Source organism: Wyeomyia smithii, chromosome 3 (genome assembly GCF_029784165.1).
Source record: "Wyeomyia smithii strain HCP4-BCI-WySm-NY-G18 chromosome 3, ASM2978416v1, whole genome shotgun sequence".
In the NCBI taxonomy this organism is placed as follows: domain Eukaryota; kingdom Metazoa; phylum Arthropoda; class Insecta; order Diptera; family Culicidae; genus Wyeomyia; species Wyeomyia smithii.
The window spans coordinates 261,500,023-261,526,949 of NC_073696.1; the positions used below are offsets into that span (position 1 = coordinate 261,500,023).

Below are 26,927 nucleotides of genomic sequence, written 5' to 3' on the forward strand. Positions count from 1 at the left end.
TTACTTTCCGTTAAATCCTCGATAAATTTCGAGAATTTAACTAACAGACTCACCATCTGGTCATAGGCTCAGGGCAGAATACGACATCATTGGTACTAACCGTAAAGCGGTGAAAGATGCCTTTGGACCTCTCAAGAGGGAAACTGCGAGAATTACGCTGATCTTAAACTCTGCCAAAACTAAATACATTGTGGCTGGTAGAGGCCGTGGTAGCCCGTCGATGCTGGTGCTACGGTGGTGATAGATGGGGAATCTTTTAGGTAGTCGACGATTTTTTTTATCAGGGTACGTTCAGTTGGTGACGTGCGACAATGAGGTTAGCCATAAGATATAGAGTCGGATAGCGACCGCAAACAGGGCTTTTTACGGTTTGCTTAACCAGCTGACACTGATTCTCCCGGTGGCCCTATATGGCCATGAAGCATGTACATGACGAGGTATCCTGATTTCGGTACTGGATTCGACGCAAAAGCAAAGTGAGTAACAGCGCAAGAGATGTTGTTCACATTGTTCGAATTTCAAATGAAACAGTTTCCTAACCATTCGATTGTGCACTACACCAAAAATAAGCAAAATTTGTTAACGGTGATCAATGGATTGTGAAATGTTGCGAACCGTTTGACCCTCTATTAGCTAACAGATTAAATACAATTGCATCCAAAACCCAGAACCATTAGCTGAAGATTAACACAACAGTATGACATTGAAGCGTAATAGAAACCCCTCCACTTATCGCTGTACCATGACATGACCATGATTTTATCTACGCACCGTGATTGCTGGGGTCCTGCGTGCTAACCGACGGACTCGTGCTGAGCGAGCTGATCGTGTTCGCCGTGTTGGTGCTCTCGTCTGACGTTCGCTTGAAGAAATTATGTTGCAAGGCATAGTACGGTGTACAGCGGGTTTTCGGATCGTAGTCCAGCATCCTCAGTATCAGGTCCTTGAACTTCAGGTAGTCGGAAACGCTGTGGCCGGGCTCGCCATGCCTCCGGCCCCCAGGGCCACCCGTTTCCACCCCCAGGATGTCGTGCAGCTTGCGCGAGCCGGGTGCCTTGTACTTGCGCTGGTTTTGCGTCTTCCGCAACACGTAGCTACCGTCCGGGTGTTTCTCGAAAAACTTGCGAGTTTTGTGCGCCTGATCGAGGATGTGCTTCGGTGGCATTCCGAGCACCTCCACAATCTTGTTTATTTGGTCTGCTTCGTTTGATCCGGAAAACAGCGGCTCTCCGGTGTGCATTTCCACCAGTATGCAACCGAGTGACCACATGTCTATTGCTAAGTCATACGGGATGCCTAGTAGTACCTCGGGCGAGCGGTAGAAACGTGATTGTATGTATTGATATATCTGGAGGGTGGAACAATCGTTAAAACCCGAACAAACTTTAATCACTTTGATTCACTTACCCTTTGTCCTAGTTGACACGAACTGCCAAAATCTACTATCTTAATTGCTGACCGCTTAGGGTTACATAATAATATATTTTCTGGTTTTAAATCACAGTGTATGATATTTAATTCTGGAAGAAAAAAAACTGATTAGAGAACAGTAACTTTAACTAGGCTTTTGTTTGTTACCTTGTGAACTTAAAAATAATAACGCCGTACACAATTGCTGGGCAAACTTTCGCGTCAGATTGAGTGAAACACCGCGGAAGTTCGTATTGCGCAGTAAGTCGTATAAATTATAGGATAACAGCTCGAATACTAAACACAGATGATTTCGCCACATGAAATGTCGCTTCAGCTTAACTGTAAACGATAAAAGCAAAAGTTAGTACAGCTAATTATTCAAAGTTCCACCGTAACGTACCGATGTAGTATTTGTTCTCCGCGTCCGCTCGGTTCATCATCTCCAGCAAGTTCACCTCGATTTGCGCTTGGCTTAGGAAGGGTCTCTTGTTCTTGATAATCTTGATCGCCACCTGGCATTCCTCTTCGTGGTCGTACGCTTTCACTACCTGACCGAAGCTACCCTTGCCTGTAGGAACAGTCAAGATTATTGTGGGTTAGAGTTAGAAATCACAGGACAGCTTACCGATAAGCGAATCGATTTCGTAGCGATCGAGAAACTTCTCTCCGTTTTTGATAATGTAGTCATGGTTTTCGTCGTCATAACCATCGTTGTACAGCTTCCGCTCCTTTTTATGTGACGTATCTTCACCCTGGGTCTGTTGAGCTCTTCGTTTCTTTTTGGCATAGTAAACCTGTATGAAACAAGAGAGGATTTAGTGGCATTCGTTTTTTCTGAAAGTTATATTTGTAACCTAATTTATTCGAAATAAATGCAACGTATTATAGTTTGTTGAGAAACAAAGTACCATGCGTACTCGCCAAAAAGTAATCCGTTAAAAATGTTCACCATCCTATGCATCTTTCATGTGAATCTCTGCTGGTAGAGAATTGTGCCGATTTTTTTTCCTGCGATTTCGCTATTTAAGCATTGCATTTGCACATTGTATGCGTGTGCATACGAGCCCCCGCAAGCTGTGAAAGCTTTCCACTTATGCAACAAACCACCCGGCCCACTGCTACACGCACACCATTTTACCATGAAAGCACACCGTCCGCATATCGATCGAGTGAGCCACTTTTCGATCGCATTTTCACCACGGCACTGAGCGCTCACGCCTCACGACGACGTCCGTTTGAGTGTGTGTGCGCGACAACACAGCAAGCTTTTCCAGCAGCCCCCAAAGAAAGAGGACGATAGGGTGGGGTGACCATGCTCTGGAAACAAAACCGAACCCCACCCGCACAGACCGTGGGGCGACGGCTACACGGTCTGCCGATAAGGTAATTGTTTTTGTTATTTTTTTTTCGTGCGGCTGCGAAAAATAATCAACAGAGATGAATCGGGGTGTTAATTTGCTATGTCGCACGGCATGCCTTGGACAGGACGGCTATAGGTCGAGCATAAACAGTAAGAAAAAAGGACGATGAACCGAAAAATGCTTGATTCATTTGATACTATCCTTCTAGTAATGCTCGCCGTGAAAATGATGACTGGACAGTGATTGATTCGCGGTTCCCCGACGATTTGGGTTGAATAATTACAAGATTTTGTTTGGGCTAAACGAGCGTACAATTCATGGAAAGAATAGCACGCTCTAGTCGAGAAATGATATTCAGAATTATTCATGCAATAATAATAGGATTCTGTTGAATATTACAACGGCAAACATATCGCCATATGACATTTACTTGGGAAACGGGCGAATTAAAACTCATTTCAATTCCAGTTTAGTGGTGATGGAAGATTGTTTCAAAATTGTTTCCGACAATTCCTGGAAAATGGTGCGAGAGGCAAAATCATAAAAGGTGAAAAATAAAGAACAGAATAAATGTAAGGTCGGAAGCAGGAGTGATGGAATTAAATTAAAAGATAAAATCACAAAAGCCATTAATACTGTGTAAACACAGAATCACACATCTTAAGCACAAATTACAAATTTATTCTGCCAAAGCAGAATACTTTAATTATAAAATACAGAAGTGTTAGGTGAAGATACGATCCGAGAGAAATTTCACAAGCAAAGTTATAATTCAGGAACGTTTTGAAGATCACAAAGAACATATAAAATAAAATTTCAAATGATATGTAATATACAATAATTCAAAAGTGGAGAGTATTATCAAGTAAAATCGTAAAAATAGAATCATTAATGCGCAGACTGACATATTGCAGAAAATCAAACAAAAATATTCCTTTTTCTCTTTTTTGCTTTGTTATAGAGACAGAAACTAATAAAAACTAATAGTTTCAAAAGCGTAAAAGCCGGCAAAAAATGTTGGCCTAGGTTTTCTAGTGGAAATCTTTATTTATTTATTTGTTCTGGACAAAATAGGCTGTAGGCCCGTTATCTACACTTATTGTCAAAATACGATAAACTAAAATCGAAAATACATCATTGAGAACAAACATGAAGTTTTCCTCTTAAATATAAATTAGATCGATTTTTTGAAATTACTGGCGACATGTCAATTTTAACATGATGGGCGTAAAAAAATCCAACAAGTAAAAAGAAAAATCAACATTTCAACAGTAGAATCCATTAGTTAATTTAAATTAACGATTAGAAGCACAAAAATTGACTCTAAACAGAAACAACAACAACAAAAAACCTATTGGCCAAAGCAACAGCAGAAGCAAACTTTTTGTGTTGTCCTTCTGCACGCGGCAAAAGATGAAAACGTGGCTACCAACGCTGGTGACTGTTGCCAACTGAACTGTTCGCTGGAACCGACTCCCTACGCCGAAGCTGGACTATGTCGACGATGACAGTGACAACGATGATGATGGTAATGATGATGATGACGACGACGACGACGACAACGACGGGAATACCGACTGTGGGAAACACATAGGGAAAACACAGGATGCAACGACGAGAACGTTTTTGGCGAATGCGACGACGATGATACCTCGGGCGAACGCGTTGAAGAGCTCGAAGAACATACTCAACATTGGAGCTGGGGTGGGCGAATCAGACAGCAGGAGATGCAGACTGCTGCCGTTAGAGATAGAGGTGCTGCTTGGATGGGGAGGGGAAGGCTGATGTAAGCACCGGAACTGGAGCGTCGGCCGGAGCAGCGGAGAGGTCTCGAACCAAGAAAATCGATATTGGGTGGTTGGGAGAACTGCTGCTGCTGATGCTGACTGAAAGTTGGAATGTATGGCGAGAGTTAGCACCAGCATCAGTAGGAACACGAAACGAAGCGCTGAAAAGTTTTTTCGAATTGAATTCAGGTTTATGCGATTGGTATGCAACCGGCAATCCGGAAGTGAACGAGTGGGTCGACTGGAAGCGGACGGAAGAGGTTTACTTTTATTTATTTATTTTTTTTTGCTCTCCCTGGCAGATGAGCGGGAAGGAGAAATACTGCTGATGAAGCTTAGGGTGGCACAATCTACCCGCCCATCCTACACTGTACCCGTTTTATTTGGCCCCGTATACTCTCAACCTTTCGCAGCCAGACGGTTAGCGCACTCACTAATACAATTATAAAGCGCGATTTCTTTTCAAAAGCGTAAGGGCTTGCGTGAAAAGTGGAGAAGACGTCTGTCTTGCGAGAGCAAAAAAATTAACATTAAAACTAAGACCACTCATGGCTTCCGGTGTGCATTATAATGTTATACGATTGGTCGAGCATTTGTGTGGATTGTTAATTAAAACTTTAACTAGCAATAGTGATTAGTGGAAAGCTTGCGACAACCCTGTTCGAATCGTTTAAATCTACAGCATTAGTTCTGTTCTGAAAGTGGCTGAATAAATCTAAAAAATCCTCTTCATTACAGGTAATTTTCGTCGATTTTTCGCTTTGAGAAGAAAGAACTATGCTTTCAACTGTTTAACTGTCAAAGAAATTTTATTTTGCCTTAGAAATATAATGAACGCAAAATTCCTTGCACTAATAATTATATTAGATTTTAGAAGGGTGTAGACTCGGGAGACGTGATCCCTGGAGAAACTCGATCTCAGTATTCACAGACAAAATGAAATAAGTTGGTCAAAAAATATTCTAGAGGAAATCGGTTAGAAAACACAGGATTTAAAAATATAAAAGATTAATGAGAAATCGTATCCAAACACCCCCAGGTTTTTTTTTTTAATTTAAATTTAAGATCTTCAATATACCATCAGTCATAATCAGAAATATATGAAATTCATAAACATAACATTGATAAATATGTAAAATAAAGGAATCCATAGTGTTTGTAGCAGTTTCTTTTAGAAAGCTATTTAAAAAAAAATTTGCTGAAATAGTTCTTTGAATAGACTTGATTCGTCAAACTCGTGAAGACATAATCCCTAACTTTATTGGAATAATATCGACAATGAGTTGCATATGAATTAGATGGGTGAACATTGAAATGACACAATTAAACATGAAAAGCTTTTGGAGAGCAATATGCTTAACTGATTTATTCTTCTTTTATAAATACACGAAAAAAATTACAAATATCGGTTTATCTCGGGACTTAAGGGTGATTCTTCAAATAAAGCGTCATTCCTCCTTCTCTTCGTAGACTTTCGTCTCTATATAATTTTGGAGTGTAGACTTTGGTCGGATCCCCCTGCCCCCGAAAAGTCTACGCAGTTTATAGATTCCCCCTAGCAGTCATCCACATTCCGCGTGACAAACTTATGGGGAGGAAAAGGAAAAAAGGAGAGATGATTTGCGAATGTTCGCGATACATACACCTTTTAACGAATTTATATGGACGAACGAGGAGCTATGATCACCAAACCACCAACCTATTCACGTGGAATGTGAACTACCTTTAAGTGTTTGCGTAACAAATGAATTACTGCTTAAACTTTATATCAACATAAAATAAAGAACAATATGTTTTTCAAAAATGTATTCAGATGAAATTTTTTTTATTTTTGTAAGTTTTCAAAAATGTTCCTTTTTCACTATACTTTTTACATTCTGTAAAAACTGAGATGAACCCTCTAGTGCTCAAGTTAATTATCGGACGGACTTCGAAAAAATCACTATAAATTTTTATAGAGGCTAAACTGAAAACCGTCTAAAGGCGGCACTGGGCACTAGAGGGTTACCATGTAACGATTTTTGTTGGTGGAATGGATTATTGTGGTACGGATAGCTAAAATATTCAAGCTCTTAATAATATAATAATCGCCGCCATGCCATTTTCTTGGTACATGGTAAATATTACGAAAAAGTTTCAAGGTCAAACATCCACATACATTTTACATTCGATTGGTTTATTTCCTTGCTAAAATTGCCAACTAAATAGCAACATATTTGGTCAAAATTTTTACATTGGTACATAACATCTTCGTTCTGTGTAATTTTCATTAGTTCCGTGTATTCTTGCTGGCAGATATTTGTACAAAATTCATTGCATTGCATTGCAATTCCACAAAAAAGAGCAACCAATTTAATTCACCATTTTTGATTTGGCTGAAACTTTGTATAGATGTTTCTATGAGAAAAAGGTGCCATTTTGTGCTATTGGTTTAATTTTTGGAACACAACTAATTTCTGGGGAGCTAGTAAACAATGCTTTTTTGGGAAGGTGATATTGATGATGAAATATTTGTGTATTTTTAGAGCCAAAACGGTTTGTTTGATCGGTATTACGTCCTCGGCAAAGTTGTAGATAACAATTCTGTCCTTTCGAAAAAAACTAATACTCTAAAAAAATTATTATTTTCGAAGCTTAAAAAATAAAAATTATTTATCTAAAAAAGCTCATTTTTCGAAAATAAAACTACGAAAGATAACCTTTTTCGAAGGACAAAATTGTTACCTACAACTTTTTCGAAGACACTATACTATGTCAATCAAACAAATCGCTTTGGGTGTAGAAATATCTTTAATTTCCAGTAGAGCATTCTGTGAGGAATTGAAAATATTTTTACAGTCAAAACGGTTTGTTTGATTGGCATAGTGTCTTTGGCAAAGTTGTAGATAGTCATTTTGTCCTTCCATGAAAAATACCCTGTGAAAAAATATTACAAAATTTTTCATAACTTCACTTTTTTCCCAATTTCTCCATGACGAGATTGGTTTCATTGTTTAGGTAATCTTTTGTAGCTTTTATAAAAATAAAATCAAATTTTTAAAACATGAGTTTTTTGAGATAAATAATTTTTAATTTTTCTTTTAACTTTGAAAAAGAAATATTTTTTTAGAGTGTAAATTTTTTTCGGAAAGACAAAATTATCATCAACAACTTCGCCGAAGACGTCATACCGATCAAACAACCTTTTGGCCCTTAAATTATTTGTAATTATCAATACCTTTCCAAAATAGGATTTTTTCATAGCTTCTCAAAAATGAGTCATGTTCCAAAAAATTAAACCAATAGCACAAAATGGCATCTTTTACCTACAGAAACGTCTATGCAAAGTTTCAACCAAATCAAAATTGACGATTTAAATAAAATATTAAAACTGGGACATTTTTTGTGGAACTGCTCTGAAGAATAATTTTCCCAATACAGACATCAAATAGATAGGCTAAATAATTGCTAATACATTTTCATTAGATAGCAATGTTGATATTGGTTTCACATTTGAGCCAATCTTTTGGAGGGCACTAATAATACAGCAAAGATCTAGCATACCAGTCTAGGAGGCAAATGACCATCAGTTTAATTTATCATACCACTCGTAGCCCTATACGTCAAACCTAGATATCTGCACTAAGGTCATTACTTGCCCAAAATTCACACATTTTAGCTGTATTTTGTCTTCCGTTAATTCATTGTCCATTTGTCCGTTTTGAATATTTGTTATTTTTTTAGTGACCTATCACTGCGACTAGAAACGTTGATCTATAATTGTGATATCCGTATCCGCAATTTTTTTTCTGTCTCCCGTGATATCCGCAATTTTTTTTTCTGTCATTTGAAGCACGTTCAAATCAAACGTGACACAAGAAATGGCTTCTTTCACAATCCCACATCCCCTCGTAGGTAATTATTTACATAATTCTCATTAAACTATGTTCGGATACAAAATCCGGGTATCCGACTATCCGAAAATCCGGATACCCTGTCGGGTAATATCCGGATATCCGATTGATCCGGATTTTGGATATTTATCGGATATCCGGATATTTTAATCCAGATAGTCCCAGCACTATGTTATACACGCAAAAGTTGGATGGTGCGAAACCACATCAATATTGTGCGAAATTAGCGCAACTTTTGATTAAGATTGAAACCTGGATAACGAACGTGTTTTGATAATTGTTCATTAGACGCCGAAGTTTTTCTAATCTTTGTCAATGTATTCATTCGATTTTATTCTTTGTCAATGTATTCATTGTACAAATTGTGCGGTATGCATTTTACACATATGATGTGAAAAATGATAGCAAAAATTGCGCGAAATGAAAAGCCACATTGGTTGATTAAGACTTGAACTTTTGCGTGTAGAGTTCAAAGACACGGGAGGGTAAGTGGGAAAGCTCATAATAAAACCAATGCTTAAGTGTTGTGACATCGAAAAGCCTGATTCTACAAAGATTCAAACCTGTGACCATTCGCTTGTCAAAGCGGGCTCTGTAACCCTGCGACTACGCTGCTTCCCAAAATTTGTTATTTGAAATAAACCATAGGTATTTATTACTTTTTGGAACCTGTTCTTGAACTTTTGAACAGTGCAATTTTTCGGAGGTGTTTTGATTCCCTTTTTTGTAACGCCAAATAAATCAATCTACTAACATTTTGCCCCCTAGGAACTACTGTCATTTGAGTTGCCTCATGATTGCCTCGTAGATTACCAGAGTTTTCAAAACAAATCCAATAATAGTAATAAAGTCACTTTCAAACTGTTAAGAAAACATCTTTATATTTTTTAGGCGCTCAAATTTTTTATTCGGCCATGATGCAATCGACTGCATTTGACGACGCTAGCATTAAAAAATCTTTAAAAAATTGTTACTTTGCAAAAGTTCCAGAAGGTCTGTCAGGATAATAAGGTGTTAACCAAGTTGCTCGCTGTTTTCCAAATAAAAATGCCACTTTATTCGAAAAACAGGATAAGTTACCTATAAATCATTCAAATTATTGCTCATCGCTAGCTACAATTTTGTCCCATTGTTCTGGCAGAGCACGAATATATTCACGATAAGTGTTCGTCTCTTGAAGCGAATCAAACCATTTATCGATGTTTTCATATGAACAGAGCTCCTGATCACCCAGACCATGTGCCATCGTACCGAACAAGTAATTGTCTGACGTTGCAAGATCTGACAAGGTGTCGAAAACCTGGAAAATCAGGGAATGTCAGGGAATTCATTCTACGCTCAGGAAAAACAGGGAATAACAATGAAAACAAAAATATATTCAGGGAAAATATTTTAACAAAGGCGCGATTCTTATTTAAACGACTCTTTAGCGCAAAAACTGATTCTTTCAGCATTAAAGGCTATTTTGGGACCTCTACGCTCAGTGGGGCGGCTTTATACAAAGGCTGGCCAAGCAAAAAAAAATCGATAAATGCGATAAAAACTTGGTATTTACATAATTTTGGGGCGCTGAACACGAATCTGGCATCCATTTTTTGTTTGGGGCCGTCCATAAAGCATGAAATCCAATTTTAAATGTTTTTTGGCACTTTTTTCCTTAGGTTTTTTTAGTAGAACTATATGATCTTTGGCCACAAGTAGTGCCACTGGGCGTCTTCCCCATTGAAAAAAAATTACATAAAATTCAACGAAATTATGAATTTGAAAACCAAGACACTGGGATCACCTAACGCTCTAAATGAATACGAAAAGATGTGGAAGGCGACGAATGCACTTTGTTTTTTTCTTATACAGCAAACTGTGTGCTTTATTTTTGTATGCAAACGAGTGCGAAGCAAAAGCAATCTGCAATAGCCGGAGTTTATAAATTCATACCATAATTTGCTGCTAGGATTTGACACTTCAATCAGTTTAGCGAATTTCTTGATCATAAATTGAAAAGGACTGAATGTTTTCATTATTCTTTTAAATATAAAGAAAGTGATAAATTAGTTTGACATAATTATTTAATAAATGATTGTTTACTGTTTTCTTTTCAACACGTATTTTTATATATATTTCTATTGATAAATTTTATGATTTTTGTCCAAATTTATATTTTATACTTACGGATTGAGTTGAATTTGGATGAAATTTCATCTTCAAAATTAAAAATATAAAAATCTGCTATCGTATTTTTTAACTAAAGTGACAATTTGCTCAATTTTGCGCTACAGCGGACAGTATGCATTAGAAAACTTACGTTTTTACCTAAATTTTGAATGTAGTCACAACCTTAGCAAACTGCGGCAACTAAACTTTTAAGCCACTTTTCTACAAAAATAACGTTTTTTTTTTTATTTTTTCAGTGTCAGGCCTACTATGACAAAATTTTGCAATATTTAATGAAAGGGGTTTGTTTTGCACAATATTTACAACAACTTTTCCTTTCACGTCAAAAAAATCCAAACTATCATTGAAGCTACGTCAATATTCAGAGCTTTGAAAAGTCATGAAAACTTCAGATTTCATGATATTGCTTTCAAATTTTGGATTTAGACACTTGAATGTTATAAAGGAAAAATGTTATGAAACAGCTAACAAAAAAATTTTGTTTTGGCTGATGACCAGCGATTCCCCACTATGCTACGATTCGGTTCCATATCCGATTGAATACTTTTTTCACTGGGATTCCAGAGTTGCGTTGATCTATGTTGCACTTTTTGATAATTTCTTCGTCACCCTGTCTGAGGAATTTGGCGGGTGAAGTAGGACTTCCGATATGAGCTTTAACGACTTCGGTAGTATGAGGCCAAGCGTTGTCATGCAGTAGAATCACTTGTTCGTACCTCTGCTCGTATTGTGGCCATTTTTGATGAATCCATAAATCCATTTTTCATTACCCGTCACGATGCGATGAAAAAAACCCTTACTTGTGTTTGAGTCATTCATAAAACATGGAAATGGTTCAACGGATAACTCTTAAACATGAAGGACACTTTTTCAACGTTTGGCACCGATCCTCTCCAAGCCATTCCTGCATTCAGCGCTTTCGAAGGTTTATGATCTTCCTTAAACATCGAAATTATCGTCAGTGTTTGCATTTTTCCAAGGTTTGTTACACTGCACTGTGAATAATATTTTTCTAAAGGTTTTTGAGAATCGTCGGTTGAGATAACAACTTTTGGCTTTACTTTGAATGTTGCTGTATCTGGCAATTTGGATAAATTTCATGTTCAAAAATCATAATTTTTAGCTTGACTTCGAATACAGTTACCAGGAACCCAGCATAAATTGATCTGGTTTTTCTTAGCCAGCTGTCGAAGCGATAGGATGCATTCTCACACTAGGAGGAGAATTCAGAGCTTCAAGTGCTGACTATCGCAGAATATGCAGATATTTGCGTGTCGGTACTTTCTTGCCAGACATGTATTATTTTATTTTTATTATCACGTATATTTTATTATCACGTAAATTTCCGCCTGAAATACTGTTGGCCAATGTCCCATGAGAAAAAAATTATTAATTTCTGGCCCTGCACAACCCGTTACCGCGGAATCGTTAATTTTAGAACCGTCTGTGTAGAAGCGAAGTAAGCCGTTACGAATTTGGGGCTTGTTCCCAAACTTTCTGCGCTGTCTCTTGTATTCTGTAGGAAATTACGAAGTTATGTTTTTTTCCACCCAATCCTTGTTGCTTTTTGGTTAGTTCCACGCCCGTAAAACGACAAACGCCCGTGAAACGGCAAAAAATTCACGTACGTGATTCGCCGCTGAGATATCTTTAACCGATGAAATGGATTGAAAGTTACAAATATTTAAAAAAAAGATTTCCTATTTTTGGAACACTCTAATTTAAAAAGGAGTACCCTAAGGGCTGAACCAAAAATACGGGTCTAGAACTTTTCGATAAAGAGCGAGTACATTAATTTTGACCATGAACGAAGCACATGATCATAAGAAAGGACTAACGACACTTTAAGTGAATAAAATTTCTGACATCAGAAATTAGATTAGCACCCAAAATTTTTATAAAAAATCATTTCCACTTTTGTTTAGAGACCTGTCGTAGAGACTTACGTTTTTTCACCTAGCACAGCATTTTCGAAGATTTTTTTTTAATCTCGATGCGTTTCAGCGCCGCTTTTCTAGTAGACTCTAGTAGATGAAAAAAGAAGTTCGAATGGGAACAAATCTAAAAATCTTAAAAAAATAATTGAAACATTTTTCTATGTTTAAACATACTTTAAATAGAAAGGAGAAAAAGTCGTGAAAATTTTAAAGGAATAAGTTTTCGGGCAATTATTTTTATCGAGCATTTTTTATTTGGCTGAAACTTTGCATAGACATTTCTACAGGCGAAAGATGCCATTTTATGCTACTTGATTATTTTTTTGAAACACGACTCATTTTTGAGGAGCTATTGAAAAATGCTATTTTGGAAAGATATAGATTATTACCAATATTATTAGGACCAAAACGGTTTGTTTGATCGGCAAAGTTGTAGATGATAGTTTTGTCGTTCCAAATCCTAAAAATATTGTATCAGACGTATGCTAATTCGACATGGCTTTGCGCCACCACCACCAATTTCTTTTTTTCGTTTGTTGTACATTGTAGTTGTCCCAAATTTTAAAGACAGTTGAAAAGCACTTTTTTTCTGAAATTGGATTCGCAGAGCTCCAAGAGAAAATTTAAATTTTACTTCAATTTCGCTGTAACTAACGAACGAAGCGTCAGCAAAAACAAAGATTAGAAAGATCACATTTAAATATCTTCGGGAACCAATAACCTAGAAACTTGCCACCCTAGTAATAACGGAGAATAGGGAGCATCGCGGACAAAGACAATGTGCGAAACTGAACATCGATACGTCACTAGCGGAAAAATAATTTTCTGTTGACCGAAGAAAATAAAATCGCCATTGTTTTAAAAACAACCGTCTACAAACTGACATTGCGAATATCGGAATTTCAATGTCTATTCCTCGGTTTGTAATCATAAAATATTCCACCCCATCAGCTGCAAAGGTTTGCCCCACGTTTGTAGTCACCTCCAAGGCGTTGGGCGTCGTTTAGCGAATAGTGGGGACTGCCAATTTTCACCAAGAAGATGGCACCGACTACCGCCCTTTGTACAGTCGGAGCTGACTTTCACACTGCACCACAGTGTCTTGTACCCAGCTATTCCGTTGGCAGCTTGTTGCGTGCAACAAACTCAAAGGAGCTGGAGAAATGACGGACTATTTCATTGTTGGCGTGCTTTCCGCTTTCCTTTTAATATTTCTTTTAAAAGCGTTCCGTACCCTCGTCTGTGTGCACGCGGTAAGAAGTTGCTTCCGAAAGATATGGTTTCAGTCGAAGTACGAGAAAGTCGTGTGGCATGGCAGCGAGATCGTGCAGGCCAAAATTTGAATAAATATTTGCCAAATTATTTCTGTGGCCACACATTGACGAGGCGTGAATTGCTTCAGCGTGGCCCTCAAGCTAGTTCCGTATTCGTGATTTTGAAGGATGCACACGCGAAGCTCAAGTTTTCAGTTAGTTCAGCTAGCTTTCGCTAACAAAAAAGTAACGGAACCCTCATGATATACATAAAGGATTACAAATTCACCATGGAGGCGCTATGTACTTTAATTTAAAAAATCAATAACAGTAAACAAAAGACTATGGAACAGGTTGCGAAAAAATATATCAACCAGTTACACATTTAATCTAAGCGTACATTTCAATTTCCCTGAAAAAAAAATCCCGCTTACCTCATTAATGTGTTTGTAGGTTTTGATCAGATCCACGCTCAGCTTCCGCAGTGGCGCCGTCGATGGATCTCTAAAATGCGATGGTATTCGAGCTTGCATCGCCCGAATGTCTGTCGATGATGTGGGACTAATCGTACGCTGGAAATAGAAATTCCCAATGAGTTCATGATTGCTTGCTCCGGCCTGAGGGGGTTGTTCAAGCACTACGTAAATTGTTGGTTGAGCAAAAAAAAACCCAGCGTACCAAATTTACGTAGCATCTTTTCAAATCCCATTCCGCGCTACAAACCTGATGTATATCACGATGAACGGCAGGTAAGTGTTCTTCTGTAACCAGTCTTCCGTAGAGCGGCGCATGATGCCTTTGCCGCGTTGAGTCAGGAACATTTCCGGATGCATATTGTGCTGCTACTGTAAGTAATGATAGCGAAAAAGTAGAAAAAAAAAGGTCAAGATTGGTTTTCCATCGTTATCAGTTTGATTGGAATATGGAGTTTAGTAGTTTAATATGTGTATACCTCTTTCGGACAAAGGAAACGAGAAAATTGCTTCTCGCTTCTGTTTACAATTACTCTGGCCGCAGCAGTCAATATAGCCAGAATCGACAACCGAGCCGGAAATACTTAATCAGGGAAAAAAACGGAGGGTCATTCGATTCCCAAGAAGGATCAGGATGAACCCTAATTTCCTGCTCTGAGTGCGGTTTTGGTTAGGCCAAAAATTGAAAGAAATATACGCCGTGCATACATACAATCGGCCGATGTATGTGCGAACATGTACAAATGGAGAAGGAGGCCCACCGTCTGTATGCCAGCGGCACAAGCGAGAGAGAAAAAAATAATTGAACCGGAAATAAGGTTAACGAACTTCGATCTCTGCTGTGAACTTCGCAGCACGCGGCAACAGACGCGCGGCCGGCTGGCAGGCGGAAAGTTCTTTTTTCGATTCCTTCTTTTGGCCTCCGAACCGCTCATCACTGCCGCTGTTGTTGTTCTGTACGCGAACAACAACTGGGAGGAAACGTGACAGCTGATGCCATCCTTTTAATGTGCAAACGAGATAGCGAAAGAAGGGAGCCAAAGAGCGCATGAATGGTGAATACGTATGACACGGACCCAAAAGAACTCTGCTAGCTTATGTCAGGGTTAGTTAGGGTTGGTCAAAACGTTGGATAAGATTATGGAAATTCAATTGAGACAGTAAACGACAACAAAAGCTCTGTTATCGGGCAACCCTAGCGCGGCGCTGTAACGAAACAACCGAAAAAAATCTTTATTTCAACGAGAAGTTATCTTCACTGAACTTTGCACATAATAATTCTGTTCTGCATCTAGAAAGATTAGTTCAACGAGGACTCGAACGGAAGAACACTTCACCATCTTCTGCGAAAGTTGTGACAAGTGTGTTGTTGTAGTCACCATAATAGCTGAGGACACGGAGAGAGAAGCAAAACTCACAGATTGAGCATCACCGAGAGCAGGTGCAAATAAATTGTAAGGATGCAGCAGCATGGCAAATATTATTTCCTTAGTGGAAGCGAAGATAACACTCGAACACCTGGCTTTGTTAGCAGGGAATAACTGGTTTGCGACGAGTGTAATCAAATTTCTACTCCATAATTAGGAACGAAATTAATTGAGGTATGTTCAATTATGAAGAAATCTAAATAATTGAAGGTATAGTTATTTTTGTTTTTGTGAGCGTCTTGATTGCAAACCAGAAACATGCAGTTTCATATTTTATAAATTAAATTTCGTAAAGAAATAACTGTCATATTTTTACAAAATCTAAACAAAAAGACTCCAGGAATTATTTTTCTTACGATAAACAGTCTTCTTGTTGTGAAAAACGTTTCTATTTACTTTATCGAGTTGACATACTCGAATCTCTTAAACATGCTAAGAAAGCTGCTATGGAGAGGTAACTCCGGAAACAACTCATCTTTACAACAACTGGTTACAAGGCTGTGATTACTAGCGACTCCAATGTTGACCAAACTAGAAACTTCGTAAAAGAAGCTAATGACTACTAATGTGACTCATATGCTTATTGCGATTGTATTGGTTGGACCCAACGTATGCGTCTTCTTACTTGTTCTTTACATACTACAAAAAACCAACCATCGATACAAACAGAGAAACCGTTCTATTTACCCGTCAAATCGTCCATTTCTTACCGTTATTCCTTGAAAATTTTCACTAATGTCTCCTCAATTAAGTTGGACGAAAACATATGTATTTGCAGGTAACGAATCGCCACGAACTCCACTTTTTCTTTTGCTACCCTGAATTGCCGCATAACTCGTCTTGCAAGCAACAACTCTGCAGTCCGACCGAGTCCTAATTACCATAAACGACATTAACGCCGCACGGCTCGTACGAATATGTGTCATCTTTGAGAATTATGGCAGTGCAGGACACTGCTTTCGGCCGAATGAATGCACGACAACGAAAGGTCTTCAATTCAGCATAAATCAAGTGGCACTTGGCAACAGCCAGTGGTGGTGGACGACCGACTGCTAGCTGGCGCCTACTCGCCTTTGCCTGAATAGGAAGCGCACGCTCGGCGCATGTTCGCACCCGGTCCGAAGGTAGGCAGGCGCGACTGTAGGAGGAGCGGCCACGCTTACTCGAAATTTTCCGTTGCATATAACGTCTTATGCATACGATGCCAGATACACATATGAACTAATTGCGATCGATTTTAAAGGTATTAAAGAAATGTATGTTCGAAAACATATTTCCATTAAAAACCATAAAATATGAAAATATAAAATTTTATGTAAAAATGAAAACAATATCGGAAAAATGAAAAGTCGCTAGAAAGGAATTGCAGAAACTCGATGAAATGTAGAAAAAAAACGCAAATACTACAAGGTATACAACTGTTGGGTTGTATTAAATGGTGACGTAGGACAAATATAAATATTGGTTTTAACTCTCGTTTAACATTTTTCACTATGCCTGTCTAACGTCGATAACGATAACGATAACGGTGTTCGAGTGGGCATAAATGAACAATTGAACCGGAAAATCACTCAATTTAGCAGTGAAAATTCTTGAAATGAGGGTTATATCTTGCTGCGATAAACTGTTCATAGGTAACACTACCGTTTATCTTTGGTGTCCTGGTCGTTATTGTAAAAATGATTATTGAGAAATACATGAATACATGAAAATTTCACTAGTAGTAGTTGCGAAAATTCTCATAACTTTATTTTAAAGCATCTATAGTTCTTAAAAGAACCGATTCCATAATATTCAGCTGGAAATGTGTGCTACAGAACGCTGATGATCGCACCAACGGTACCATTGAATATTTTGCTTGGCCGCGCAAAATAAAATTTGCTCTCCGCTGTGCCCTCCGGTGGCTGTGCCAGCAAAATTTTCCGCAGTGCCTGGAAGTTGACTCGTATGCAGCTCTCGTTTCCTAATATCGCGTAGCTCTAATAGCAATACTCCACTCGCTACCGTGTGACAAACTAGTAGGGATGGGCGATACTTGTATCGATACCAATGGTATCGATACATGGAGCCGAAGTATCGAGTATTTTGGCATCGATACTCGTTGCTGGCGATGAGCAGCGGTATCGATACTTTGCCAACGATACTTTGAAACGATACCGATACCACCGATGCCTTCTATTGGGGATAGGCGACAGCAGTATCGATACCAACGGTATCGATACTTCGGCCAAAAGCATCGAGTATTTTGGCATCGATACTTTCTATACCGATACCACGATACTTGGTATCGTTTTGTGCAAAAGTATTCGAGTACTCAGGTATCGATACTTCAGACAGTATCGCCCTTCCCTACAAACTAGACTGAAGCTGAATTTTTTACAGACGCAGTCTTTTGTATTAAGTTAAGCGCAGATTTTTGCCATGGAGGCGTGACCACGTAGTCTCGGGAAAAAGAAACGAAACAAAACACACAATTTATTCCGTCCATGTTATTGTCATCCGTGCTCTGGAAGCAAAGCAATATTGAGGAAAATGTATGGGAAAGCTTGACCTTGGAACTTTTCACCATTAAGCAGTAAAGCTACAATGTTAAACATTATATCAAACAATTGTCACACATTTCATCTATCCACCGACACATAAATGACTAAGATGCATTAAGTCGTTCGCTTGCTATAATCGTTAAAAATCCGACGCAACATTTGCCAGTTTCATTTTCAATTTTACAAAATGTAATTTATAAATAAAAAAATCTATAAAAAAACAAAGACGAAGTCCTACGTCAAAAAATTGTTTCTTTTCTTTTTGTTTCTACGGCAGTGGAATGTCAGTGAACGAATACCTGAAAAAATCGATTAAAAAAATATCAAACTTCTGAAAAGATTTTTCGAGAACAATTTTAATTATTTTGACGTAGAATCACATCTTACGGTAACATTCTGGAAGAGGGGTCACGAAAATTGTGCAATGTCAAATACTCATAACTCAGTCAGTTTTGGACGGGTTTCCTTCATTCTTGCAGTAATCGATTGGGAATTTAGTAACGCGACCACCAAAATGTGCAACATTGTGATTTTATGATACTGAAAAATGAAACACGGAGACGTTTTTTCTAGGGTTTGCAATCCCGGGAACGATTTCCCGGGAAATAGCTTTTCCCGGGGAATAGCTTTTCCAGGGATTCTCGGATCCCGGGAACAAAAATATTGATTCCCGGGATTCCCGAGTTCTGCGAGAACTTTTGCAAGATTTACTATAGTTTCTTATGCAATTGTGCAATTAAATTTAGCTAGTCAAACTGGTGCGACCTGAAATAAATCATTTAATAAAACTCAAAGTCAATATGGTATTTCAACGTAAAAATCATCTTTACATGTTAATTAGTAGATATTCAAATTTTTTAAGACTGACTTGTTTTAAGTCGTATTGAACTGAATATTTAATATTTTATCGTTTTTTCCGGTTTGTCTCGGTCACAGAAAACCACCGAATGGCGAAATAACTAAATAACGTAGTTAATCAACCAAAATTCTTCCTCGGAGTCCTAGGTACGCTCCAATCAATGGTGACATCAATGGTGAAAACTAGATTTGTGACAAAGTTTATTTAAAAAAAATCGCACCGTGTAATGTTATAGCAAATATATTTAATAAAAAAAAATAGCGAATAGGTTTGCTACCGCTCAAGTAAACAGTAAATATATACTGTAGTGTACAACATATTTTGCCCAAAAAATCCGTACCAAATATAGCAAATATTTTCCTCGTCCAATGCCTGCCTAACGCTCAGTTTTCTCTTCAACAAACTGAAAGCCTCGGATACCAGTTTTCAATTTAATTGTAGCAAGAGCTGAAATCGGTGATTTAAGTGTTCTAGAAATCGAACATCAGCGGTAATTCAGCGGACTTGAGCAAAGTCTTACAGAAGGAAATAACATTTTTGAGCTTAACGGAAATTTGTAGCGGATCTGAAGCGATTGTTTGACGACATAAGGACCTTCAATCCTCCTCTTCGGCAAATATATGCTACAAAAATCGATCACGAATTTTTGTCGTTAACTTGAATATGTTTTGTTTTTCATTTGTTTCTTTTTTTTTTGTTTTTCATGCGAATTGTATGAAATTGTAATCAATTTTTTGTTACCTTTTACTGATGAACTTCTTTTAAAATTTGCCAAAAATTGTTTTTTGCTAAAAATTCTTCCGTTCCCGGTTCCCGGGAATTCCCGGGAAATAAGATTTTTCATTCCCATTTCCCGGGAAATCGACTCCCGGGAATATTGCAAACCCTAGTTTTTTCATCCAAAGTCGGTTGTAGTTCACAACATACTCTCCTTTTAGATCGATACTGCGAGTCTAACGATTCTCTAATTTTTTGATACCGTCCGAAAAGTACTCGACCGAAAGGTCTCCAAAATACGCAGCTCCTCCTCATTTGCCATCTCTTCGGGTTAGGGACGAGTAGTAGTCGCTGGAGACCAGTTGTGGTGAATACGGTGGCTGAGGAACTAATTCGAAGCCGATGTCATGCAATTTTATTGTGCAACTAAGCATGAAAGTACAAGCGCATTTTCGTGATGAAAAAGCGGTTTCTATTTATTTCTATTTAGAGGTTTGACTGAAGCCCGCCAAAGACAGCACTAGAGGGTTAATATGGGTATTTCCGGAATCGAAACGATGCTCAGAAGCCGGAAATCAACTCCAGACGCCATTTTGAAGATGGTGATTTCGGGTTTCTCGAATTCAGCCTAAAATGACCAAATACAGCCTAACAAAACCTATCCAGTATTTTCGGAATGAAATGCCTAGATGCCCAGAGTTCGGAAATTAAGTCCAGACGCCACTTTTAAATCCGAGATGGGAACTTTTGTTCTCCGGAAAACAGCCCAAAATGAGTAAACAGCACGTAATAAGAGTATTTCTGGAAGGGGGGTATCCAGAGGTCGTAAATAGACCCAACGTATCATAATGAATCTTTTCTGAGATACGTAGTCAAGACGAGGTAGGTTATTTGGGAGGTTGTTATGAATCTCATCTCACGGTGACAAGGAAAATCCTCACAGTGAAAAAAGACGCGGGACGCTTCATTCATAACCGTCAAATTTATTGCGAGAAATACATTGACATAAAACAGGCTGTCGTACTTCAACGTTACGTTTCATACTCCAATTTTGATTATTAGACTTTTTTTCAATTAGACTCCACTGTTAAATTGTTTCTTTACTCATTTTAAATTTTATTTTTTACTTTACGTGAAAATGAGCTTTTTTAATGTTTAAAACATCTCTTTGGGTCTTTCGTGATTATTCAGTTTTTTTTCTGTATGGACTAATCACAACCGCCTTTCTATTATTGGAAATACCTCATGTATATGCTTATACCCTTCCTTTTACGCTTACTGCTCTACTAGAGCGAGTCTCGTTCCTCGTGTCAAGTATCGCCAATTACATTGAATTACATATATCTTCATTCAAATAAAAAACAGTCAATATTGGATGGTACGTCATTTGGCATGGCTCGCGTGTTATGTTTGCGTAGAGATAAAACTTTGAAATGTATTTTTTTTGCAATTAAATGAATACGAAACAAAGGCTTCATATGCCATAAACTTGAATAAAGAGAGGTTAACACGAAATTTCATTACCAATACGCCAAACCGAAAAAAAATAAATCACGTGCTTGGAAAAGGCAGCGAATCGTATGTATCTGAGCTTGAGGAGCTTGAGGAGTTCGCAAAAAACACCGTAGTTGAATCTGAAATATCTTTCTTGAAATTAAGGATATTACGCACAATAACTACAGAACAGTGCTCACTGCAGTGCTTTAAAAATGCGTTTAAAGTGAGTCTCTTGAACATACATCAAATGAGGGGAGCATCTGGGTAGAAAGTAGATTTCGTTTGCTTTGCATCCTGAAGCTGGAAAAAATAAACCCAGGCGCCTCTCCGCGCCACATTCTTTTACGAAGGTTAACTCTGTTGTGTTACCATTGTGTATTCTTACTAGAGTGATTCACCACTCGATGGTGGTGTTAGCAGTAAGCAAGTATTTTTTTTTTTTGCGAGCGGCAGAAGCACAAAACAAAGCAGAAGAAAGGAATGTGGTGCGAAAAAATGCTAAATTCAGGGCTAATGTCGGAGAAGAAGTGTGCGATGAGTTTAAACTCCGCTCTTTTCACGTATTGAGAAGGATAACAAGCCTGGCGTTAGCACGAACACAGAGATAATCCAGCGAACGAATTTGATTAAAATTATGTCAAAAAGTGGTTTTGACGTAGGACTACGTCTGCGTTTTCTGTACTGTGATATGTTCTGTAAAAGGAAAAATGAAACCGGTCACACGATGGATATTAATAATCATCATGTCTTTGGATACATGACACAATGGACAATTTTGTGACATCTCAGTTTTCATTATAACTTCTTTTTTCAGAAGCGTAGTTGACGAAAAATCATAGACACCATGAGTAGACACCAACCGTGAGCTGTGATATCCTCTATAACAGTCCTCCCCGTCCCAACAGGTCAACTAATGTTTGCTTCCATGACCATAGACTATTTCGATATCAGACCAAGATCTACTGTGGAAATGTTACTACAACTAATGTCTTAAAGGAAAATATGCTGGTACAGACAACAGTATACTTGGTAAAGTAAATACATGCGGAGAACGCTGTGGCCACTGTGGCCGGAAATCTGCAATTTTCATGACAGCTTTCTTATACTTTGAATAAACTATTTCGAGCTTTCTTATACTTTGAATAAACTATTTCGAGCTTTCTTAAACTTTGAATAAACTATTTCCAAAGTTTCATGGAAATCAATTAAGTTACCGATTTTTGGCAGCACTTTGAATGTTTCTGTGTCAGGCAATTCCGATGATTTTACCATTTTAGGCTAAACTTACCTAAGAGCAAAGCTTTGGGGCTGCATTCCGATTCGGAATTTGACCTTCTGTTTTTTATACACAGACTTCGCAGCCGACTGTTAAGTGTACAGGACAATTGCGGGACTAGCGCTACGATCCTACTGACACTATCAGTCTCTCCCGCGCCGAAACTCGAACCTACGAAAACTGGCTTGATTAGCCAGCATCGTACCTTGAGACCATCTGAGAGATTGCTTAACTTACCTATAATACCTGTAACTGCTTCAATTTTGATTCGATTTTGGATCAATAAGTTTTGTTTTTAATTTGTATGGTATTTTTTGATAATTTTCAACATTTGCCAAATCCGTCAAACGGCCGAAAAATAACGAACGATCTTTCACGTACAAATAATTGTTTTTCCTTGAAAGGCTTATTGGTCACCTCCAATTTTCCATTGAAAGATTTTAAATCGGTCAAACAGCTTGAAAGTTATAAGTTTTTGAAAAAAAGATTGTCGATTTTCAAAAAGGGGTACTCTAAGGGCCAAGCAAAAAAAATACAGGTTTGAGGTGTTTTGATAAGGACTAAGTATACCAATTTTGAGCATGACCGAAGCAAAAAGAATTCTTTTAATAGGAAAGGTCTAACGACACTTCAGGTGAACAACACCTTTTTACATCAGAAAGGAGTTCAGCACCCCAAAATTGTCCTAATATGTCATTTTAACTCATTTAAACAGGACTTTTCCAATACTTCTTGCTTCCTACCTAACACTCACTGGGTGCTTGATGTTCGTATTTTCCTCGGCACGCAACGGATGAAGAACAGCACCACACAGCGAGTATCCTTTTTATTGTGCCTTTTCTACGGTTACATGAAACGTCCGGTGTGGCTCTGAATTATTGTGTTATGAGTAGAGAGCCACTGGCCTAAAACAAAAGACAACGTCACTGAAAGCCATTCGCTTTCATACACATCCAACAACAAAACAACTTTCATTGCAAACAGATGACAGTGCAACAGCACCGTCGCTATCGTTTGATTCTTTAACTTGATACCAGTCGCGCAGGCATCGCCGCAAGCGAAAGCCATGCAAAGCGAAGGGATTCAAATTACACATATTGAGTAGAGCCAGTGCCATCCAAATTCTTTGCCTGTAATATATCGATCCTGCCTCTCTAGCCTTCTCTTCCATTCTACCGTTAAGATAGGTATATAAGGGCATAATTATTCAATAAACATTACAATTGGTAACGTTCTTTTGAGTTGTTCATTGCTGTGCGTTGCCAGGTCCCTTCTGCTGTATATCCTGGAGGTCTTCACTTCTCCGATCCAGCATAGTTCGGAAACCAGTGACCCAAGTAAGTCCGTCCTCGAAAGTATTCATGTCGAGCATAACATATTTGTTTGTCTTTTTTTTTTTGGAATTCTGATTATCATTTGCTATATTACAGATTGTAGCTGGAGTTCTATGCTTAGAAGTGTAGTAGTCATTTTGCAGTTAGAGCGTTTATGGAATTGAATGTCATGATATTATTGCATTAAAATCTCTATATTCTTTTGAGTTTTTATATAGTAAGCCTATGTGAAGGCTTCGAAATCATTTTCAGAGTAAGATTCCTATGTTAAACCAGTCCTAATTATTTGACTTGAGCATTCAATACAAGACCACATTGTTTTTCTTGGTAACTTCAGGAAATAATCTCTAACTGATTCTTTCAGGATGCGAACCTACAACTACGCGCTTGTCAAAGTCGACAATGTAGCTTTGTAAGTAACCCTCTAACCGCCAAAAAAGTTCCCACCCCCCGAAGATGAATTTTACCATACGCCGTATCAAGAAATTAACGTTATGAAAAGTGACTGGTGACCGTATTAAATCGAAACGAAGTAATGAATGAATAACCTTAATCCTTCAGAAAAAATGGTTTAACATTTTGTTTCTGTTCAAAGAACAGCTCATAATAACTGACTAAAATTTAAGACAAGATCTACAAACCGGGCACCGCAACGCCTGTCGCAAAAAAAATAACAATAAATAATGTTATTGAACCCGACAACGTCGTGAAACGTAAAAAAGAGCAAAGCACGAGTTATCGATACCCATACGCACTATCCGTCGCTGTATAGGTGGTATTAATGGATTCCTGTTCGGGGCAATTCCACCCCACAGTGGAATTACGTCACGGTGGTCAATTCGAAGAAACCGCGAAAGTGTGGCAGGCAATTAAATTGAACATCACCTTTCGTATTCTGCAGTGTGGTGTCTATATTTGCTTTGTCGCGAGTGTTGTATTGTAAAAATAAAACAAAACTTATTTCGATTAATAATCGACTTATCATTTGCCATGGCGACTCTGAGAAAAAATATTCGTTGTTTCAATAATCGAGACAATACTACCATCGCTGTCGAGAAGCAGAAACCAACATGCGCAAGCTTTTTGTTCTTCAATTCCAGCCACAAGCGGTGGTGGGGCTGGTGGATAGGGGTCTAGTGGAGAAACCATGCACATAACAGTAACGCCAGTCACAATGCTGAAATAAGTTTTGCTTGGCATTCTTCGCATTCTTTCGCGGTTATTTAACTCTCATTCGGCTGTGTTTTTGTGTGTATCGGTAAGGACTTCCGTGCACTTGTTTTGTTTTTATATGGGCAAGTTTGGTAACGTTATGTTGGCATATTTTCGCCTCATTGTGTATTGGTTTGTTTTGAATCTGTTGCCTCTGAAGCTCCCGTCTTTTGTAACTGTTCTTAGTTGTGAGAGAAAGAGGAAAGGCAATCAAGTGTTTCGATGCCCGGATGAGACTTAAAAAACTCTGCTATGGCTTTTCCAACAAATGGGTACAGCTTACATATAGCAATCCTGATAACTGTTACATCCATGATCAAAGAGATTGCAAAATAAACTTTCCCGCGCTTTTCCTCCACCGCTTGTTGCAAGTATTTTTGCGCTGCTTATCGTTATTGCATCAGTGCAAGTGAATATTTTCTGTCTTTCCTTCTGTGTTTGTTGACGTTGTTCACCGTCATCGGCATGCACAGCTCAATCGAAAACCAGAAAAAAAACTAATTGCACGCTCATCGCTTCTTTTACGCGTGCATTCCCTAGGTTTAAGGTAAAACCAATCTATTCCAGTTATCGTCCGGCTAAGTACGTCCTCGGTTGTTTGTTACCTCGAAGTCACGTGCAGCGGCACGTTGTTGCCGTCGTGAAACCTAACCGGGCGCCGACGGTTGTTTGCTAGCTTGAAGTGTTTTGTTCGCTAGAACTGATTCATAATATCGTCTTTTTGCAGAATTGTATGAGTTAAAATAGCCAAGTTATATTTCGGAATACACACGAAATTGACAAAATTATTATTAGCAGATTTCGAGAAAATTTGTAATTGATTATTTGAAAAGAAAAATTGCATTTCAAACTAAAGCATTCAACTCAACCAGATCGGATTGACCATCATTTTCTATACATCGGATATAGAAAATGATGGCCAATATAGGCATAAATGATCTTAATACCACGTGGGCAAAGCGAAACTTTTACCTACAACAGACTGTATTCATAGTACTCATTTGCGACAAACATTCAGTGCTTCAAAATGGTGAGAGTGACACATTTCGGCACAATCAACGTTGATAGCTTTGCATCCGGCTAATTATCATACATAGGTACTCACAGTATGGAAGCGCATACCGAGAAGGTAAAAAGAGCTGCAGTGATGCAAGGTGAACCAATCTTAGCATCCGAGCGATTAGTCAGTCTGAGCGCCCACCGTTGTGTCATCTCAGCAGTATGAGCCGGTTGTGGGAGATTGCCCCAACTATGTACAACTATATTAAAATTGTTTCCCCAGTTGGTGATGATGAATTTAATACGCTACCAAATGAAGAATTATTTCAGTCGCTGCCTGCTCCAACAAATCTCAATTTCCTGTTGGATACAGGTTTTAGAAGCTACGTACAAAAAAAAGTATATTTACTACCAATCACCACATCACCAGTACGCAAACCGTACTGGCTGAAACCTACGGATTTCTGTGATTCAGCAGCTATTTTGGTTCACTCAAGGTTGCCTTCGCTGCTTCACTCCGGATTCATCGGCTCGACCCAGACTAGCGCAATGGGGCGAAAAATAACAAAAACAAACAAGGCAAAACCGTGGAATGCCAAGTTGCATCAGCATGTCTGTAACTCTCCGCGTTGGTTGTACGTCAATTCTTAGTCATCTCTGTCGAAATCCGAGTCTACTGACAGATTACGGCTCCCCTCCTCCTAGAGCGGTTCAACGGTTCACTCGTTTCGCCATCATTCGCCAGCGAAACTTACGCGTGGGCTGTTCCAAACG

At 38.4% G+C, this 26,927-nt stretch overlaps 1 protein-coding gene and 1 long non-coding RNA gene across 8 annotated transcripts in view; one reads left to right on the forward strand and one right to left on the reverse strand.

The window, feature by feature from the left end:
• The window catches only part of LOC129732881 (dual specificity tyrosine-phosphorylation-regulated kinase 1B), a 103,385-nt gene that overhangs the window by 11,995 nt on the left and 64,463 nt on the right, over window positions 1–26,927 (reverse strand). For 5 of the 7 annotated variants that reach the window (XM_055694254.1, XM_055694257.1, XM_055694255.1 and 2 more), the window contains 7 exons: window positions 14,540–14,661; window positions 14,251–14,388; window positions 2,039–2,207; window positions 1,814–1,981; window positions 1,579–1,752; window positions 1,408–1,520; window positions 772–1,348 (listed from right to left, as the gene is read on the reverse strand). In XM_055694254.1, coding sequence (XP_055550229.1) covers window positions 772–1,348; window positions 1,408–1,520; window positions 1,579–1,752; window positions 1,814–1,981; window positions 2,039–2,207; window positions 14,251–14,388; window positions 14,540–14,661 — 1,461 coding nt within the window. The remainder of the gene's footprint in view (window positions 1–771; window positions 1,349–1,407; window positions 1,521–1,578; window positions 1,753–1,813; window positions 1,982–2,038; window positions 2,208–14,250; window positions 14,389–14,539; window positions 14,662–26,927) is intronic. The other 2 variants (XM_055694258.1, XM_055694260.1) reach the window with 1 other exon arrangement.
• Window positions 23,839–24,837, forward strand: LOC129732883 (uncharacterized). The gene is made up of 3 exons (XR_008729372.1): window positions 23,839–23,945; window positions 24,039–24,195; window positions 24,307–24,837. It is a non-coding gene; the product is annotated as an uncharacterized LOC129732883 (long non-coding RNA).